At 54.3% G+C, this 18,537-nt stretch overlaps 1 protein-coding gene across 1 annotated transcript in view; it reads right to left on the reverse strand.

Annotated features, from left to right (window-relative positions):
• Positions 1-17,290, reverse strand: part of GLIPR2 (GLI pathogenesis related 2) — a 22,529-nt gene extending 5,239 nt beyond the window's left edge. The window contains exons 1-4 of the mRNA XM_035016316.1: positions 17,175-17,290; positions 6,335-6,443; positions 5,885-5,988; positions 3,939-4,016 (exon numbers count right to left, since the gene is read on the reverse strand). Coding sequence (XP_034872207.1) covers positions 3,939-4,016; positions 5,885-5,988; positions 6,335-6,443; positions 17,175-17,187 — 304 coding nt within the window. The 5' untranslated portion in view covers positions 17,188-17,290. The remainder of the gene's footprint in view (positions 1-3,938; positions 4,017-5,884; positions 5,989-6,334; positions 6,444-17,174) is intronic.
• Positions 17,291-18,537: the final 1,247 nt, after the last annotated feature.

An 18,537-nucleotide genomic window follows, 5' to 3' on the forward strand; every position in this document is an offset into this window, starting at 1 on the left:
AAAGGTTAATTTTATGGTAAATATGTTTTACCAGAAAATGAAAGAAGAAAGGAAGGAAGGAAGGAAAGAAGGAAGGAAGGAAGGAGGCACCTGGGTGGCTCAGTCGGTTAAGCGTCTGCCTTCCCCTCAGGTCATGATCCCAGCCAGGGTCCTGGGATGGAGCCCCACATTGGGCTCCTTGCTCTGCGGGGAGCCTGCTTCTCCCTCTCCCTCTGCCCCTCCCCCCTGCTTTTGTGTGTGTGTGTGTGTGTGTGTGCGCGTGCGCGCACTCTCTCTCCCTCACAAATAAATAAATAAAATCTTTAAAAAAAGATTGTGTGTATTTTGCCCTACAGATGAACTCCATTTTTATAATTTTTAAATTTAGGTAATACTTTATTTTGTTGTCTATATCCATAAAAGATTTGAGGTTACCAAATTGTTTATAGAATACCAAACCATAAACAGTAATCAGTAGAACTGCTGTGATAAAATCAAAGCAAGAACTAAAGGAAAACAAACCCCAGGTATAATTAGGCATCTTTTCCACTTATCCTTAAACTTGTATTAACCACTGCCCACTAAACTCTGACTTTCACCTCAGAATAGAAGAGAAACACTTCTTGCCTATTCCCCCTTGGTCCTCCTACTTTTTGAGTCACAGCTCCAGGCTTTCCAGCAGCTTTGTGAGGAGTCGCCGCTTCCACAGGCTGTCTTTTCATTAAGGCTCAAGCCCTTTTCCATGCGAGCCTTTTCTCTCAAGAGAACCGGACACTTTGGCTACTGACCACCCACTCTCTCTGTTGCCCAGACAAGGAAGAACTGCCATTTATCCACTGGTTGCCAAGAAAATGATCACAGACACAAGGTGCCCATCAGCAGCTCGCATGCCTGTGGAAGCCTTTTCCAAACAGCTGAGACTAAGATTTTCCCTCAGGCCGGGGAGGTTTCTGTCCAGAGATAATTAAGTATGGGTATTTAGAGACAAGTTAAAGGACACGACTTCCTTAGCAACCATCAGATACACAGTGGTTTCTAAATAAATCACTGACACAAAACCTTTTTTTTTCCCTAAAGGGATCACATCCTCCTTTCCTGCAATCGACCCCAACTTCCTAGAATATACATTTGAAAAAACACATTTAATAAGTTACAGTATATCCTTGCAAGAGAATAATGATAATGTGCAACAGTAAGAAAGAATGACAAAGCTCTTTTTGTATTAACATGGAACAATCTCTAACAATCTGCTGGGTGAAGAAAGCAAGTGCAAAACAGATCATATACCAGGGTATAAAAAAAGTGGAGGGGCGCCTGGGTGGCTCAGTTGGTTAAGCGACTGCCTTCGGCTCAGGTCATGATCCTGGAGTCCCGGGATCGAGTCCCGCATCGGGCTCCCTGCTCAGCGGGGAGTCTGCTTCTCCCTCTGACCCTCTTCCCTCTCATGCTCTCTCTCATTCTCTCTCTCAAATAAATAAATAAAATCTTAAAAAAAAAAAAGTGGAAAAGAGAACATATTTACCTAACGCTGGTATAAGATCAGACCAATTCTAGGATGATACACAAGAAATGGGTATCACTGGTTGGAAGGCAAAGTGCTAGAGACCAGGAATGGAAGGACTTTTTACCTTACACAGTTTGCAGATTTCATATCATGTAAAAGTATTATTTACTCAGAACAAATGAACCAACCAACCTACTCGTTATGTAATAAAGGGGGCACCTGGGTGGCTCAGTTGGTTAAGTGAGCCTTCGGCTCAGGTCATGATCCTAGAGTCCCAGGATCAGTCCTGAATCGGGCTCCCTGCTCAGCAGGGAGTCTGCATCTCCCTCTGACCCTCCGCCCTCTCGTGCTCTCTCTCTCAAATAAATAAATTAATTCAAAAAAAAAAAAAAAAAGAATACAAAGGAACAGTTTCTCTCCGCTCAGCATGCAGCAGAGAACTGTGTCCTTCATCACAAGATGTGGACTCAGGGTGGGTGGGTGGGGATAGATTACAGGATATTTCAAAGGCTCTTTCCCAACAACACGGACTCAGGTCAGGGAATCCCTACACAATGGTGCGGCAAGAAGCAGCTCTGGGGGAGCCTGAGGCATGGGAGGGGTCTTGCAAGCTCTGATTCTAACACCACCCAAAGCTGTGCTCCTGTCTTAAGCTCAGGCTCCGTCTGTCCACAGGCATTGCCCACTAGCACCTGGGACAGCCTAGGGGCTAGTTGCTCTGGGGTTTTCCTCTTTAGGGGTGGGAGATGTGGGGCAATAGGTTGGACAGGTGGTCAGTGATCATGGCAAGTCCCATCCCAGCTCTGACACTTGCAAGAGTCCCACCTTGGAGCAGGAGCCATGGAAAAAGCATCGGATTGAGGATAGGAGATCTAAAAGAAGTCTCTTCCTCTTTCTGGGCTTCAGTTTCCTCTTCTGCAAAATGGGTAGAATAAAGCCCCACCTACAACTGGTGTTGTGAGGCTTACGTGGCTGGGAATGCAGACACTTTACAATTGCCAAGTGGCAGGCACACAGGAGCGACGCTAGTAACTTGCCCTGACACGTGTCCAGGTGCTCGGGAGCCTTGCTCATGGGAAAAGCAAATCCAGAGGCTGTGAAATAAAATGTCTTCTGGACACTGTACTTTATGAAAAGAAGCCAGGTTCTGTGTCTTCACAGAATCTTAATTGCTGGGAGGAGCAATTTAACGGCCACAGAACCATCGATTCATACTTAGGGCGCTGAGAGCAGCTTCCTTGGGCCTGGCCTGGAGAGCTGGGAGGAGAAATGCCCCAGCAGATGCCACCACCTCTGCCCCACAGTCCTGCCCACACTGTTGCAAGAACCCCTACCCAAGAGGGGTGAGCAGCAAACCACAGGAAACAGTGACTGGCTCCGAGAGCATGTCACTTCCTGCTTCGGAAGAATCTTCCAGACGGTGAGAGGCCATAGGGGCTCCACCCAGGGGTGGGATGGGGTAGGGTAGGGTAGGGTAGGGGGTGGACAGGGAACCCCCTTTTCAGTTTTCCTGGCGCCTTCTGGTCAGAGAAACTCTCAGCCCCTTCTAACCCATCCTGGGCTGCGAGTAGATCTGAGTCGGTTCTGAGGAAAGACAGGCAGGCGCCAGGTGAGAGAAGTCGGCTGAGGGGCAGAAGGGAGCCCAGAACTCAGAGTGGCTGCCTGGGGCTTCAGTCAGCTGAATGTTTTACTGCTCACCCTGGAGGCCTCACAGAAAAGCTGGATGGTCCCAGGGCTGCCGAGGCCTGCAGCTCTTGCCTGCATCCACACACCAGCTCTCAGAATGTCCCCTAGAGGCGACTGCCTTGCTCCTCTCCCTCTGGGACAGGGAAGGACAGAGTCAACCCAAGTTCACACAACTAATAGTGCTGGAGCTGGGAGCAGCTATAGGCTGTCTGCACTCCAAGCTCATCTGAACCGCAAACTGGAGAGAAAAGGTGAAGGGGGAGGTTGGAGGTGTGGGGAGCATGTAGGAAGGATGCAGGGTATTGGGGGGGGCGTTCAGACTAGAAGGAGAGAGTGAGCAGTGTGGCCCTTTTCCCGAAGAGAGGGCTTTAGAATATTCTGGTTGGTAGGAGCAGGCTGGATTGGAGGGGAGCAAGACTGGCAATAGGATGACCGGTTATAGGACCACTTCTGGGAGGAGCACTCAGGAACTTTTTAAAATCCACAGCCTCCTTTGGCACACTCTAGTCATGTGGAGAACTTGGAGCTGGTGGGGCAGGAATCCGTGGCTCACATGTTCTCGGACGGAGGGGTGTGTGTGTGTGTGTTGGGAGAAGTGATGGGGAAAGAGAGTATTGATCCCTTTGGGCGAAGTTGAACCAGAGAAATACGGAAGAGGTAAAATAGGAGGGAAATGATCGATTTTCAGAGGGTTAGTGCCTTTCCAAACTCAGACGCCCAATGGCAACCCTGCCCAGGCCCAGGCCACTGGGGTGACCCCCTCACTCACCAGTCCCGGAGGTGAAGCCAGGCTGCTGGAAGTTGTAGTTCTTGATTTCACTGTACCATCGATCAGCCACCTCCTTTCCTGTATGGAAAAGACACTGTTTCAAACTCAGCAGCAAAATCAACCTACTCGCTACTCCTTCCATCTTCTCCCCTTAACCCCAAACCACCCACCCCACACTTAGACGTCTGATAAAGCACCAATGAGCTGAAGCAGGGACTCCTGCCCATGAGTGTATCCAGGCTGAAGAGGGGGCCTTGCTGGGGATTGGGAGGAGCCTTGGCCTGGCATTGGGGGACCTGCCCTGCCACTAACTTAACTGTGGAAACCTGGGCAAGGCCTGCCCCTCTCTGGGCCTCTGTACAAGGGTTGAATGCAATGTCCTCCAAGGGCTTCTAATGATGCTCTGAGTTTTCGGGACACTCTGTCCTCATCCCACCCCAAGTGTGTCTCCTGAAATATCCACAGGAGGAAAGGCAATTGGGCTGGTGGGTCCTCATTCTAAGCATCTGCTGGTCCAACCGGTGATGGTAGGCGAAAACCCACAGCATTTCCCTGGGAGCTGTTGATGTCAAGGCCATAGCAGGGAGCCTCCATCCCACAGCAGTAAGTCTCACTCTTAACTCCGATCTACGATCTACGATATCCGATTTCCGTATGGATCAGCTGGGGTGCTTGTTGAAATGCAGATTCTGACTTCCTAGGTCAAAGTTGTCTGCACTGATGACATGCAGGCTCTGAGTCTGCATTTCTCCCAAGTTCCCAGATGCTGCTGCTTCCCCGTGGACCACAGTTTGAGAAGCAAGGCCTCAGAGAACAGAGGCTACACACCGGCCTCCCCGGGGGAGCCCTGAAACGTGGCTGACACGCGGGGCCTGCCACAGACGGCGTCAGTGTCTCTGGAGGAGAGACCCAGGCACTGGTCTTTTCTAAAAGTGCTACAAAAGATCCCAACGTGTAGCCAGGGTGGGGATAAAGACGGCCTGCGGAGACAGAGATGGGGAAACCGGGGCCACAGAGGGTAGCGACTTGCTCAGGGCTCCACAGGGGGCCAACGCAAGGCTGGGACCAATCACGTCCACTGCCTGCTCGTCCCGTCCCTTCAGGGAGCCTTCTCCCCATCAGGGCCCACGGCCTGGGCCTGGAAAGGAGGCTGCAGGCTGCAGGCTGCAGGCTCCCGCCTTCCTCAGGAGCATGCACACACCTCTCCCGGAGGCCCGCTGCTCTGGGGAAACGGAGGGGACTGCAGGCCTCCCCAAGGAACTCCCAGGAATGTCAGGCTCAGCGGGGGGTGGGGGGCAGTCATCCTCCCGCTGGGGTCTGGACAAGGCTTCGGAGGGCAAAGTAGCTCTCTCCAGCACTTTTTCCTAAAAAGCCACGGCAGCCCTGTCAGAGCCAGGAAGCTCAAGAATGTTTGGTCAGTGTGGCGGGATCACCATTCCAGGCTGCGACCTCGGATGGAGGGATTGTCTTTCTCATTTTTTTTTTTCTAACGTGAAAAAAGCTCAGTTGCATTTTTCTGAGGATAAAAGTGAATACACCAACACTTTAAAAAAGAAAGCAAAATGTGAAGAAAGGAAAACTGTGCCTGGGGATACTTGAGAGCCCACAGGGTCAGGCTGAAACTCTGCACAGAAAGGGCACAGAAATGATTTGCCTCCCCCGCCCCCATTCCTCAGCTGGGAGCTCTTCCGAAGGGGAGGGTTGGGCAGTCTGACTCATCTGTGTGTCCCTGGCACCCAGCGCAGGCCTGGCCCTGAGCCAGCCGTCTGAGACACTGTGGTGAGCGGCAGGCAGCCCCCGGGAGCACAAAGAGAGAGTTCTGGGGCCCCTTTCCCCTTCTGGGCCTGTGGCACTAAGGCTACACGGAGGAGGGTGCTGGGGCCTGAATACTGGAGGTCCTGGGCCCAGCTCAGGCGGAGGAGAGGGAAGCCGAGAAAGCAACCTACCTGTCTGATCGTAGGAGGCCCATGCCAGGTTTTCTCCGCACTGGCCACGACTGGACTCCGGGCTATGCTTGAGGATCCTCGTGCTGGCCAGGGCCTCTGAATACCTGCCAGAGTCCATGTGCCTCCTCAGAGCGGGCCAGCCCAGGGAAGCCCCAGAGTGTGAGCCCTAACCTAGTGTGGCTGAGCTTCCTTCCCTGCCCCAGGCTAGCTGTGCAAATCAGGAGCATCACGCCAGCCTCTCTTCTGCGCCCACAATAGCCCCATTTTACAGAGGAGCAAACCGAGGCTCGGAGGAAAAGGACCTGCCTCGGTAAGTGGCACAAGGGTTATTCAAGCCTGGCTGTATCTGCCCCCCAAACCATGTCCTTCCGGCCACCCCACTGCCCCTCCATGACAGTGGCAACAGCGCCATGAAGGGCCGGAGTCACCCCGGGGCTCTGGGGGACTCACTGCTGAGCCTCCCGGTTGAGCTTCTTGCAGAGCTTCAGTGGGGGGACGCCATGCTGCTGCCGGTACTCGTTGTGGGCCTTCAGGACCTCATTATTAAACTGCTTGGAAGCTGCAATAATTTCAAAATGGAGAAGGTCTCAGTGCAGAGAAAAGACCCACCAAGAAAGTATGTGGGCCGGCTTCAGAGTGACGCCCAGCTCAACCCTCAGGCCACACGGACAGGCTGCCACGCCCCTTCGGCACCCTGGCCAACCGAGCAACTGTGACGCCCTGCTCCACACCCCTGATGTCAGCCTCCCCGTCTCTGCACATCTGCACCTCATGGATCACGTGGGGCCCTATGGACCATGTGAGGGATTTGGGGCTTTATCCAGGGCAATGGGAAACGGCTGAATGGGCACAAGGGGCTGAGATGAGGAGATGCGTGTTTCTGAAAGACTCTGCTGGCTGCTGAGGGGAGGCTGGGCCACAGGTGCCCAGAAGGTGCAGGGGGGTGGGGGTGCGACAGGGAGACCGGAACCGCTGGAAAAAAATGTGTGGAGACTGGATAACTCAGACTGGACCTATGGGGTGTGGTGGGGGCTGGGAAGGGCTGGAGGTGGGAGCCCAGGGAGAACAGGCCCGGCTGTGGTGAGGGTGCCCATGTTGTGCTGGGGAAACCAAAAGACTGGGACAGATAAAGAAGGGGACCAGGGGAGGACAGCACTGGGGAAGTGGAGTGAGGGGACAGGGTGGAAGAGAATGTGGTGGGGGGCGGGGGGGGGCAGCTGGGCCCAGGGATGCAGTGAGGGAAGAGGTGGAGCCTGTGCCCAACTGGGTCATGACTTCCAAAGGACAAGCTCAAGGAGGACGGAGTTGGGGAGAGAATAAGGGGCGGAGGCAAGGTCAACGGTGGACAGAAGTCACCCCAGTTCGGCTCTGGAATGGAACCCCCTCCATCCCACCCCCTTCATCCATCTCCCCACCACTCATCCATCCCTCTCTTGGTTCATCGTCCTTTGAGCAGCAGCCAGCCAGACACCCATCACCCACCCATCAGTTCATCTGCTCTCTGAGCGCCGCCTCCGCTCCGGCCCCTGGATTGTGCGAGAGCTCCAGAGACACAGCCACCTCGTCCTGCCCTCGGGGAGCTCACACACAGAAGGGAGACGGCCTTGTAAACAGACACCGGCAGAGTGGCAGGGCCAAGGTGCAGGTGAGCATAGGTCAAGAGGAACTTGGAGAAAAGTAACCTACCATGGGCTGGGGGATCAGGAAGGTGGCCCCCGATTTGAGGCCCCAAAGTTGCCCAGACAGGAGCCAGTGAGGCTGATTGGGAAGGCACTGAGCACCAGCCATAGGACTCTGGGAGTCGCGTGGCTTATGAGTAAGAGCCACGGCAGCCCTGACACCAAGCTAGGCTCATGTGGCAGGGGCCTGTCCCTGAGGCTTGGCGGGGGGCAGTAAGGGTGCAACACGGAGGGTTAACAAAGTGCCACTCCCCCCCCGCCCCAGGTCACCAGCTGCCTTTCCTCTCCTCTGCTCTTTTCATTCACCCCAGAGGCTGAGATGACCCAATGGGGGGTCTTGCCCCTCCCTCAGCTGATTCCCCAGGTCTCCTGGGGCTTCGAATCAAATGCCACTGTGTGTCTGAGGAGATGCAGGAGAAGGAAGACCCGGGGCAGGGCCTACCCTCAGGGAGCTCTGGGCTAAATGCGGCCCAGCAGAGGTGAGGTGACTGCGGGCCACGCCCGTGGTGGGTGGCAGTTGAGCCGGCCCCAGGGGGTTCCAATCACCGTAAGAGTTAGGCCTCTGGGGCCCAGCGGGGCAGTTCAGTGAGGTCTGGTCACAGCAGTGTGGGCAGGGGGAGGCTGTGGCTGACAGGCAGACATGGGGGACACCATGAAGGAAGGGGTGACGGTAGCTGCTTTCTACCATCTTGTCACCAAGACAGAGGTGGAGCTGCAACCTGAACCCTTCAGGTCTTTGTGGTCAAGAGAGGGGCCAGGGTGCCTGGGTGGCTCAGTTGGTTGGGCAACTGCTTTCAGCTCAGGTCATGATCCTGGAGTCCCGGGATCGAGTCCCGCATCGGGCTCTCTGCTCGGCAGGGAGTCTGCTTCTCCCTCTGACCCTCCCCCCTCTCATGCTCTCTCTCTCAAATAAATAAATAAAAAATCTTAAAAAAAAAAAGAAAACGTACAAACAGCCAACAGGTACATGGTACTGTTGTGCTCAGTATCACTAATCATCAGCAAAATGGAAATCAAAACCTGAACGAGATATCACCTCGCACCTGTTAGAATGGCTTTTATCAAAAAGACAAAAGGTAAGTGTTGGCCAGGATCTGGATAAGAGGGAACCCTTGTACACTGTTGGTAGGAATGTAAACTGGTACACCCACTACAGAGGTAGGTTACTTAAAAAATTAAAAATAGAACTACCGGGGTGCCTGGGTGGCTCAGTTGGTTAAGCGACTGCCTTCGGCTCAGGTCGTGGTCCCGGAGTCCCGGGATCGAGTCCCACATCGGGCTCCCGGCTCAGCGGGAAGCCTGCTTCTCCCTCTGACCCTCCCCCCTCTCATGCTCTCTCTCTCAAATAAATAAATAAAATCTTTAAAAAAAAAAGAGAGGGGCCAAACCCTTGTTGGTGTGAAAGATAAAGATTTCAGGTTTATGCCAGGGAGGAGGAAAAGGGAAGGTACTGATTCCTGAGCAGTTTCAGATTTGCAGGATGGAAAAGCTCTGCGGTGTATTGCACAGCGATGTGAACGTGCGGAACACCGCCGAACTGTCTACCCTGCAATGGTTTTGATGGTCAACTTTATGTCCCGTGTTTCTTAGCACAGTCATAAAAAAGATTTTGGGTTGAGTATGTCAATGTGGTATTTGGGATAACGGAGTCACAGAGGTTCTTAAAGAATATCTCAGGGGCGCCTGAGTGGCTCAGTCGGTTAAGCGGCTGCCTTCGGCTCGGGTCATGATCCCAGGGTCCTGGGATTAAGTCCCATGGTGGGCTCCCTGCTCAGCGAGGAACCTGCTTCTCCCTCTCCCTCAGTCTCCCGGCTTGTGCTCTCACTCTCTGTCAAATAAATAAATAAGATATTTCCAACAAAACAAAACAAAACAGAATATCTCAGGTGGAAGCCATAGGGACTGGTAGGAACCAGAGGGGTTCTTGTTGATGAAACACAAAGGAGTCAGCAGGGTGGTTTGGCAGCTAGAACCCCACCAGCTCCTGGGCAAGGCACTGCTTGTCCTGTAGGAGCCAGGGCCCAGCTGGAGTGCCCCACCCAGCCTGGCCCCCGCCTTGTCTGAGAGGCGGCGACCATCTGAAGTGTGTCCACAAGTGGTGACCAGGTGGAGAAGGGGCTGGAAATGGGTCTTATAAGGAATGGTGGCAAGTACTGGGTCTGTTCATCCTGGAGCTCAGACTTTGGAAGACACAGAGGAGACCTCTGATGAATTCTGGGGCTCCAGAGGGCAAAGTCAGGGCCAATGGGTGGAAAGGGCAGGACGACAGATTTTAGCTCAGCCAAAGAAAGAACTTTCAATCAAAGCTTTCCAAAAAATGAAAGAGTGACCTCACAAGGTAATGAGCTCTCCAGCACTGGGGGAATACAAACAAGTGACTCTTCTCAAAAGGATTCAGGCATTGGAGGCCCGTCAGATGACCTTCAAGCCCCTTCAATCCTGAGATCCCATAAGGTCCCATCAGGGTGGGGTGAGAGGAGACAAGTGCATGGCTACCCTCAGGCTTCCAAGGAGTTCAGAGCTTCTCTAAGGAGATGGAGTGATCACAAGCGTATGTGTCTGGTGCAGGGCCAGGTGTGGGTGCACATGGTCAAGGTGGCAGCGGGTCCCCATCTAAGGGACAGGCTTGGCGAGGCCCACACTAATGTCCCTGCCAGCTCCCATGTCCCTGGCAGGCCACAATGGGACACCACAGGAGGTGCATGGGGCTGAGTGGCACGGGCAATGGGGACCACCAATGTACCGGGGAAGGCTCCCTGAAGGAGGCAGGGAGGAGGCAAAGCGGGCACAGAAAGAGCCAGGGCAGACTAGGGAGCTGGTGGATCCGGGGCTATGGGGAGAAGGGGGAGATCCAAGGAGTAGGTGGGTAGCTAAGGTGAAGCCAGTTTAAAGGCAGCTCTGAGTGCCAGGCTCAGGTCGCACTGGACCCAGTAGTGCTATAAGTCCTGCAGTCTTTTTGGCAGAGAGGGACATATAAGGCTGCTAAAAACTAGGTCACTGCACTCCCAGAATGTGGGAAGTAAAAAGAAACAAAAGTGAAAGTTCCTGTGCCCAATCTAAGCTTGGTGCCCAGAAGCCAATGCTGGTTACTGTTGCCAGTGGGGCCAGTATGCTGGGCCAGGGTTTCTAGGAAGGGGTCAGGAAGACTTTTTGATAGGGGAGCCTTCTCTCCCTACCCCCAGCCACACTTCTGAGGCTAGTCTCCACCCAGGCGGCTCCTCAGAGCAGGGCCTCAGCCTCCGTGGGGTCAAGATATCACTTGTGAACACACCCAGCAAAACGCACACCTTATTCTGTAGAAAAACCCTAGAACGCAGATAAACATAAAGATTAAAAGTCAAAGAAAACCCACCCATCCCCACATTAGGCAGGGAGAGCCCTCACAGCCACCCCACAAGGGGGTAGGGTAGGAATGATGTCCTTATTTTGTAGGAGGGTAAACTGCAGCTCAGAGAACGACAGGCTCAGGGTGCCAGCCCAGAATGAAAGAGGTCCTTTCTTCGGCTGACCAACCATTTCTAGGTGCCAGGCCTGTACATGATCTTATTTGCTTATTGCCACCTTTTGTGGGAGCCCCCACTACTGTACCTTTTTTATTGATAAGGAAACGGAGGCTCCAGAAGGAAAGTAACCTGCCCAAGTTCCCACAAATGGTCCAGGGGTAGTAGACCCACGAAGAGGGAAACCCTGTCCTTAACCCCGAACTACCCCCAAGGCCCAGGACACAGAGGAAAGCACACAGAAGAGACAGTGGGGTCACCAGATCCAGGAGGAGGATCGGGTCCAGTGCGGTTGGGCCTGCCAGTCTCTGAGGAGGAGGAAGGAAGAGGAGAAAAGAACTTTCTCAAAAGCCTCCTCTGTGCCAAGCCCTTTATGGACAGACCTGTCTGAGGGGCCCCAGATGAAAATCAGGGGCTGCCGGGGACAGTTGTGGGGCTTAAGGTCAGAGCCACTGGAAGGTGGGAGGAGCTGTCTGGGCCTGGCTCCCTGTGGCTGAGGGACAGAGTCAGGGTGGGTCTGTCTCCACCACAGGAGGGGGCGATGAACTAGGATGGGGGCTCTTGAAGGTCCTCTGGGGCCCAGGCTTCTAACTGCCGGATAAAAACTCAGGTCCTGCCCCTCCTGCCTCTGGCTGTTGGCTGGGACTCCTCCCTCAGCGTTGGTCCTCTTCTGAGGCCTCCCTGGGCCCAGCATGACTCATTTCTCTGCCCTCTCCAAAATCCCCACCAAAGAGGCCCATCGGGAATCAGGAAATTGTGGACAGGCCCCTTCTGTCCCCTTAGCAAGAGGCTGGAAAGAGACCTGGTCCCATCTTTGGGGCAAAGCTGGTTTTGCTAATTTATCAGGAAGAAAAATTTTAAGTTGATTAAAAAAAAAAAAAGGAATGAGTTCCAGACGGGTAGCCTGGGTGGCTCCTGCTCTTTCTGCCTGGGTTCCAGGAAATTCAAGAGGCAAATCCCAGCTCTGCCTTTTAATAGCTGTGTGATCTTGGACAAGTTGTTTAATCACTCTGTGCCTTTCTCCCATACATAAAATGGGGAGAATAGTTGCTACTTCACAGAGTTGTTGTGAGAGTTAAATGAATTAACTTATGAAAATGCTTTAGAGGGGCGCCTGGGTGACTCAGTCGTTAAGCGTCTGCCTTCAGCTCAGGTCATGATCCCAGGACCACTGGGATGGAGCCCCACATCAGGCTCCCTGCTCGGCGGGAAGCCTGCTTCTCCCCTCTCCCACTCCCCCTGCTTGTGTTCCTGCTCTCACTATCTCTCTCTGTCAAATAAATAAATAAAATCTTTAAAAAAAATGCTTTAGAATAGTTCCAGAACACAGTGAAGAGTTCCTAAATGTCAACCATAATTATTATCGTCACTTTTGGGCAGAGACCCTTTTGGCCTCTGGCCTTGGGAGAAACTGCCTTGTCAAAGCCTAGATTTTAGGGGCTCCTGGGTGGCTCAGTTGGTTGAGCCTCAGGTCCTGATCCCAGGGTCCCAGGATGGAGCTCCATGTTGGGCTCCTGCTCAGCGGGGAGTCTGCTTCTACCTCTCCCTCTGTCCCTCCCCCAGGTTTGTGCGAGCTCTCGTTTGCTCTCTCTCAAATAAATAAAGAAAATCTTAAAACAAAACAAAACCTAGATTTTATTTTATTTTTTTTTTAAAGATTTTATTTATTTATTTGACAGAGAGAGACACAGCGTGAGAGGGAACACAAGCAGGGGGAGCGGGAGAGGGAGAAGCAGGCTTCCCGCTGAGCAGGGAGCCCGATGCGGGACTCGATCCCAGGACCCTGGGATCATGACCTGAGCCGAAGGCAGACGCTTAGCAATTGAGCCACCCAGGCGCCCCCAAAACCTAGATTTTAAAGCGAGCAGGGCTGCTGGTATTTAAATTGGTCTCAGACATGTGCAGGGTGAATGAGTACATGAACAAATGAATGGAGCCCCCACACGGGCCTTGAGAAGGCACTAGAATGGGAACCTTCTCATTACAGAGGAGGAAACTGTGGTTTTCGGTTGGATATGTGAATTGCCCAAGGTCACACAATGAGTCCACATTACAACCAGATCTAAGAATGTCCCTCCCTTCGCCTTCTCCCCTCCCTCATATCTTGCACACTTTCACTTCACATATCCCTAAGGGCAAAAATGACGTACAATGAAGAGTTGCCCAATTGCCCACTTGGGAACAAGGATGTCCCAGAGCGCGGCCCCCAGGCTGCCCCTTTGCGGGCAGACAATAGTCCTTGCAGGACTGAAGGAGCCAGGGAGAGCTAGCTCTGGCCTGCAGAGTGGCTGGGCATTCTTGGCCGGGCCTGCGGCCCCTCAGGCCTACCACAGGCACCGGGCAAGTCCCTGCCCCCTGGCCCGCTGCTTCCCCACCTGTGTGAAGGAAGGATGGATGACATCTGCGGATTTCAAAGTAGCTTCAAAGCAGGAAACCCTTTCTTTGAACCACCTCCTCCCCCCTTCTTTTTTTCAATAAAGTCAACACATGAAAATGGAACTGCTGGAATGATCTGGTCCACACAGCCTTCCCCGCAGAGATGTGAGAGCCCCTGCTCGGTAGGAAATTCCCGGGCTAGTCGGTCCCTAAAAGGCCTTCTGCTCTGCTGTCCTCTGGTGCTGGGACATGTGGGTAGTGGGACACTAAGATTCTTAGAGGTAACCACAGGCTGTGTAGAGGTCCCTACGGAGCTGGAATCCAGGGTGAGAAGCAGGTGGGGAGCAGGCGGCAAGTGGTCATGTGGCAGAGGGAAAAGCACACAGCTGGGAAGGCAGAAACCCGGGTTCAAATCCCTATTTGTCCACTTACTGGTCAAGATATGAACTTGGGCAAGGTATTCAACCTCTATAAACCTACAAAATTGATAATACCTGCCCTGTAGTGTTGTTAACAAATGTTGGTACCATGTATAAAATACCTAGCTTCAAGTCTGGCATGCACTAGGAGCTTAATAATTGGTAATCACTATTATTAGGGACCAGAGGCTTCTACAGAGCCTGAGGCCAGTGCTTTTCTTCTCTGCCCCCATCACACCTACTGCAAAATGAAGCCCAGCAGGGAGACCAGGGCTAGGAGCAGGTCCTGGGAATCTCAAAGCACTGGGCCAAGTGTCTTCTGGAATTTAAGCTGTCAGTTGTGTAATACTTTTTCAGCAATGCCCACAACCCCAGGAAGCTCTGACGTATATCTGAGGTTAAAAATTAAAAAGAGATTGGCCCCTATGCAGTGATGAGGAAACTGAGGCCCGAAAGAGGCAGGGGCTGACTCCTTACCCTGGTCTTTCTGGAACCACATAAAGCCCCTGTGTGGGTAAATATCCATGAGTGCTATGAGCACTGCAGGCACAGACAACCTCTGGCTGGTGGCCTGGAACCTCAAGGCTGGGCCTGTGTTGAAGGCCCATGCGGCCTGGGTCACCTAGAAAAGTCACTTTCTCTTGGGGACCCTTAGGGGAGCCAGACACTGTCCTGGGGGCTCATAGTTTTTGGGAGAACCAAGTGAAATGCATGTGCCTATGAGGGAGATAGGCCTGGACCAGCATTCTGGAAGGTCCCCGGGTATGTGTGGTGGGGGTGGGAATGGGGGGGACGCCTGCCTGAACCACCTCTTCCTGTCCTCTGCCACTGCCCTCCACCTCTGAGAGCAGCCTGACTGTGCATCTCTGGTCCTCCGAGTGCCACCACCAGCCTGCACCCAGACTCACCCTGCTGGCCCTTCCCTCATGTTCACAGTAAGTCGGTCACCAAGGCTGTTTCTGGCTACCATCTCAAATATCCATCTCCTCGTCCTCTGCAGTCCTTAGATGCCTCTATCATCTCTCTCCTGGGTAAATGCAATAGTCTCCCCTGACCCCCACCTCCACTCTCCCCGTCTTAGCCACCTTCCACCCTGGCACAACTCGGGCTTTCAGATCAATGTCTTTCAGTGGCACCTGAGGTCCCATGGCTAAAGATCCTCCAGGAGGTTCAATGATCCCCTCTGCAGAGGAGATTTCTCCCTCCCCTGATCTCCTGCCACTCTCCACCTGTACCCGCCTTGTGGCTTGAATCACTTCCCACTTCTTACTGGAGCCTATCCATCCCCACCTCAATCAGCTTTAGGATTCACTTCATGATCCAAATGAATACTGCTGAGGACAGAGGCCTGCCCTCCACAGCAGGGGGCCTGCAGCTTGGCACACAGCTAATAAATAGATGGGGGGAAGAGAGGGAAAGAGAAAAGGAATGAAGAGGGGAGAGAGGGAGGATGGATGAACAGATAGAAGAATGGGCATATAGCTGAGTATTAGAAGTTCTGGAAAACTGGGGCGCCTAGGTGGCTCAGTCGTTAAGCGTCTGCCTTCAGCTCAGGTCATGATCCCAAGGTCCTGGGATCGAGCCCCACATCGGGCTCCCCGCTCTGTGGGAAGCCTGCCTCTCTCTCTCCCACTCCCCCTGCTTGTGTTCCCTCTCTCGCTGTGTCTCTCTCTGTCAAATAAATAAAATCTTAAAAAAAAAAAAAAAAAAAAGTTCTGGAAAACTGTTTCTTAGGGAAGAAGCCAGAAACAACTGATACAAATGTAGCTTTAGAGAATTTGTGGATTTTCTTTTAAGGTACAGAGAAAGGAGTTGATTTCTCAAAATGCTTTTTCACATCTGCCATGCTCTTGCCTCATTACCGCCTATCACCCTGTTCTTGAACTACATGGCAACTCCTTATGTCACCTCTCCATACTGGAGAGCATATGGGCCACCCTCACTGTACAGATGGGGAAAATGAGGCACAGAGAAGGAAAGAGCCTTGTTTAAGATCACACAGCAAGTGATTAGCAGAGCCAGGGCTGAAAGCCAGACCTGTCACAGCAGGTCAGGATGAATGCCAGGGAAAGCCACTTACTCTCAACACCAGTACCTCATGAGCCTGGATCTTGAGAAGAGATTCAAGGAGGGACCCAGCCTCACCCACCCAAGGATGACAGCCCCAACTTCCCATGAAGCAGGACTTCTGAACTCTGTTGGACAGCTGTTCATTGAGAGTGTCCTGTGAGGCAGGAACTATGCTGGGATAGACTCAGCCCCTGGCCCCCAGCAGTGAGGAGTCTGTGGGAAACAGGTCCATGGCTGGGGTAGTGTCCCAAGCTGACTGCTGGGAGGGCTGCAACAAAGACACAGAGGGGGCCGTCCCTGGGGGGGGGGGAGGGGGGCGGAAATCAGGGAGGGGAGCCCAGGCCAAGTTGAGCCTAGAAGGATGGAGAGGATTTGCAACCTCAGCAAAGTGGGAGAGGCAGAGAGGTGGTGGTGAGCGCCGGGAGAGGGAACCCAGGGGAAGGGACAAGGGTGCCAGCCTCCTAATAGCTGCGTGCAGGGGGAGGTAAGAGGTGACGATCAACTCCCAGGGGGCCCCATGCCCCACGGAAGAGTACGTACTCTTTAACCTGCCGACAATGGGATGAAGGGTGTTAGAAAGTGACAGGACAGAGCTGCATTTTAGAAAGCTCACCCGGACAGCCACAGTGGTGAGGATGAGCAGCGACAGGTCAGACATAAAGGGGAAGCGCGATTCTGTACCCGGGTGGAGCCAGACTGAGCCTGGCACAAAGGGGGCGCTCAGGGGAGGAGGGACAACGACAGAAGAAAAGGATGCTCAGAGCTGTCCTTAGGAGGGTTGGTTGGGGAGAGCTGTTTTGTAGCAACAGATGCGGTCATAGTTTGGAGGCTTTTTCCAATTCTAACTCTGCTCCAGAAACAAAGCAAAAGCCACGCCTTGGCCGGACGCTGAGCGCTAATCCCATCAGCGCCTGGAAACCCTCCCTGACGCAATCTCTGGCTCGCAGACAGGGGGACCCTCCCTCGGTCTCGCCTTCCCTCCTTCTCTCCCGGGGGCCCGACGGCCACCCCGGCTTCCTGGCTGCCCCGGAAACTGCCGGCGCGGAGCCTCCGGGCGCTTCGCCTCGCACGCCGCTCCAGCCCGCCCCCGGGGTCCTGCAGCGCAGCCCGCGTCCTGACCCCGCGTGGCGGCGGCCGCCCCGCTCCCCCGGGCACCAGCCCGCCGCGGGGGAGGGTGAAGGCGGGGGTCCCGGAGCCGAGGCTCGCGAGCCCTCCCCGCACCCGCCCGGCCGGCCCGCGGGCTCACCTGACTTGCCCATGGCCCGCTCGGCGCGCTCCCCAGTTCCCGCCGCCGCCGCGCTGCGCTCTCCTGCCGGCCCCGCGCAGCTGGAGCCCGGGGGAGGAGGCCGGGCGGCCGCAGCCCCTCCCCCGGCGCGGCCCGGCCCCCGCCTTATAAGGCAGCGGCAGCTGCCGGCGGAGGCGCCTGGGGCCACTCCGCCGGCTGCCCGGAGGAGGCGCCGCGCGCTCCGCTCTCCGCGCGCCTCCCCGTCCGACTCGGGAGAACTCGCCTCGCGAAGGGACCTCCTCGACTGTCCAGGGCTCTCCCGGTGTGGACTGGGAGTCCGGGACCTCCCGGATCTCAGCCCCGAACTGCCCCTCTCGGGACGGAATGGGGGTGCTTAGGGAAGCCGCTAAGGCGCTGCGAGGAGCGCGGTGCTTACTGTGGCGGCACGAGAGAGACAGTTCCAGCCCGCATCACCAGGGGTCGGGGCTCTCCCCACTTCGGCCTGACCCCCACAAACACCTCAGGCTCCGAGTGCACCGCCTTCTGCTCCCCAGTGACACTGGACTCCAGGGGCATCTCTGTCTTCTTCACAGGACATACCCTCCGGTGCGAATCAGGGCTGGAGTCCGGCTCACCCTCCCAACCTCGCCAACCCTGCGTGGGCCCTCCCAGGGAGGCTGCGGCAGCCCTGCTCTGGCCTGTGGGCCTGTCCGTCCTTGGCTATCAAACCAAGCCAAATCCCCCACCCCTGAAGTCTGACTCCAGACCTGTCTCTTCAACCCCCTAACTTCATCCCATGCTCCAGTCAAACTAGACTTGACATTCCCCAAACACGCTCAGAGACTTCTTCCCTCTTCGCCTTTGCTGGGCCTGTTTCCTCAGCCTGGGTGCCGGCTCATCTCTGCCCATTCGAGTCCTACCTATCCCTCAGGGCCTTTGGGTCCCTTTAACTTCCAGAGGCTCCGACCTTTCTTGATATTGGGGGCTGTGGTCAGTACACACCTGGCAATGGGAAGACTTGGTCTCAGTCATGGCCCCACCCCTGGGTGAGAACAGAGCACTTGCAGGAAGACACAGCCTGTGTCACCTGCGTCACTCCCCCAGAGTAACTCCTAAGTAAAGGAAGCTAAATTTAGGTAGGCTCTTTCAATAAATGGGCACTGAAGTGAACTGACTTGCTGATCAGAAGGGGAGAATTTGCCATACGACGGGCGTCAGATGTCCAGTAGGGCAATGGTACTCTCTACTTCCTCCCCCATGTCAGACTTTCAAACTGTGGTAGAGCGTTAGAAAGAGCGGCCCACCCTGAATCAAAGGGAATTTTGGTGCTAGATGAAGATCCAACCCATTGTGTTCAAAGCCCTCTCCCGTTTTGCCAACAAAT

This window comes from Mirounga leonina, unplaced genomic scaffold (assembly GCF_011800145.1).
Source record: "Mirounga leonina isolate KUSES-001 unplaced genomic scaffold, KU_Mleo_1.0 Mir_170, whole genome shotgun sequence".
NCBI classification, from domain to species: Eukaryota; Metazoa; Chordata; class Mammalia; order Carnivora; family Phocidae; genus Mirounga; species Mirounga leonina.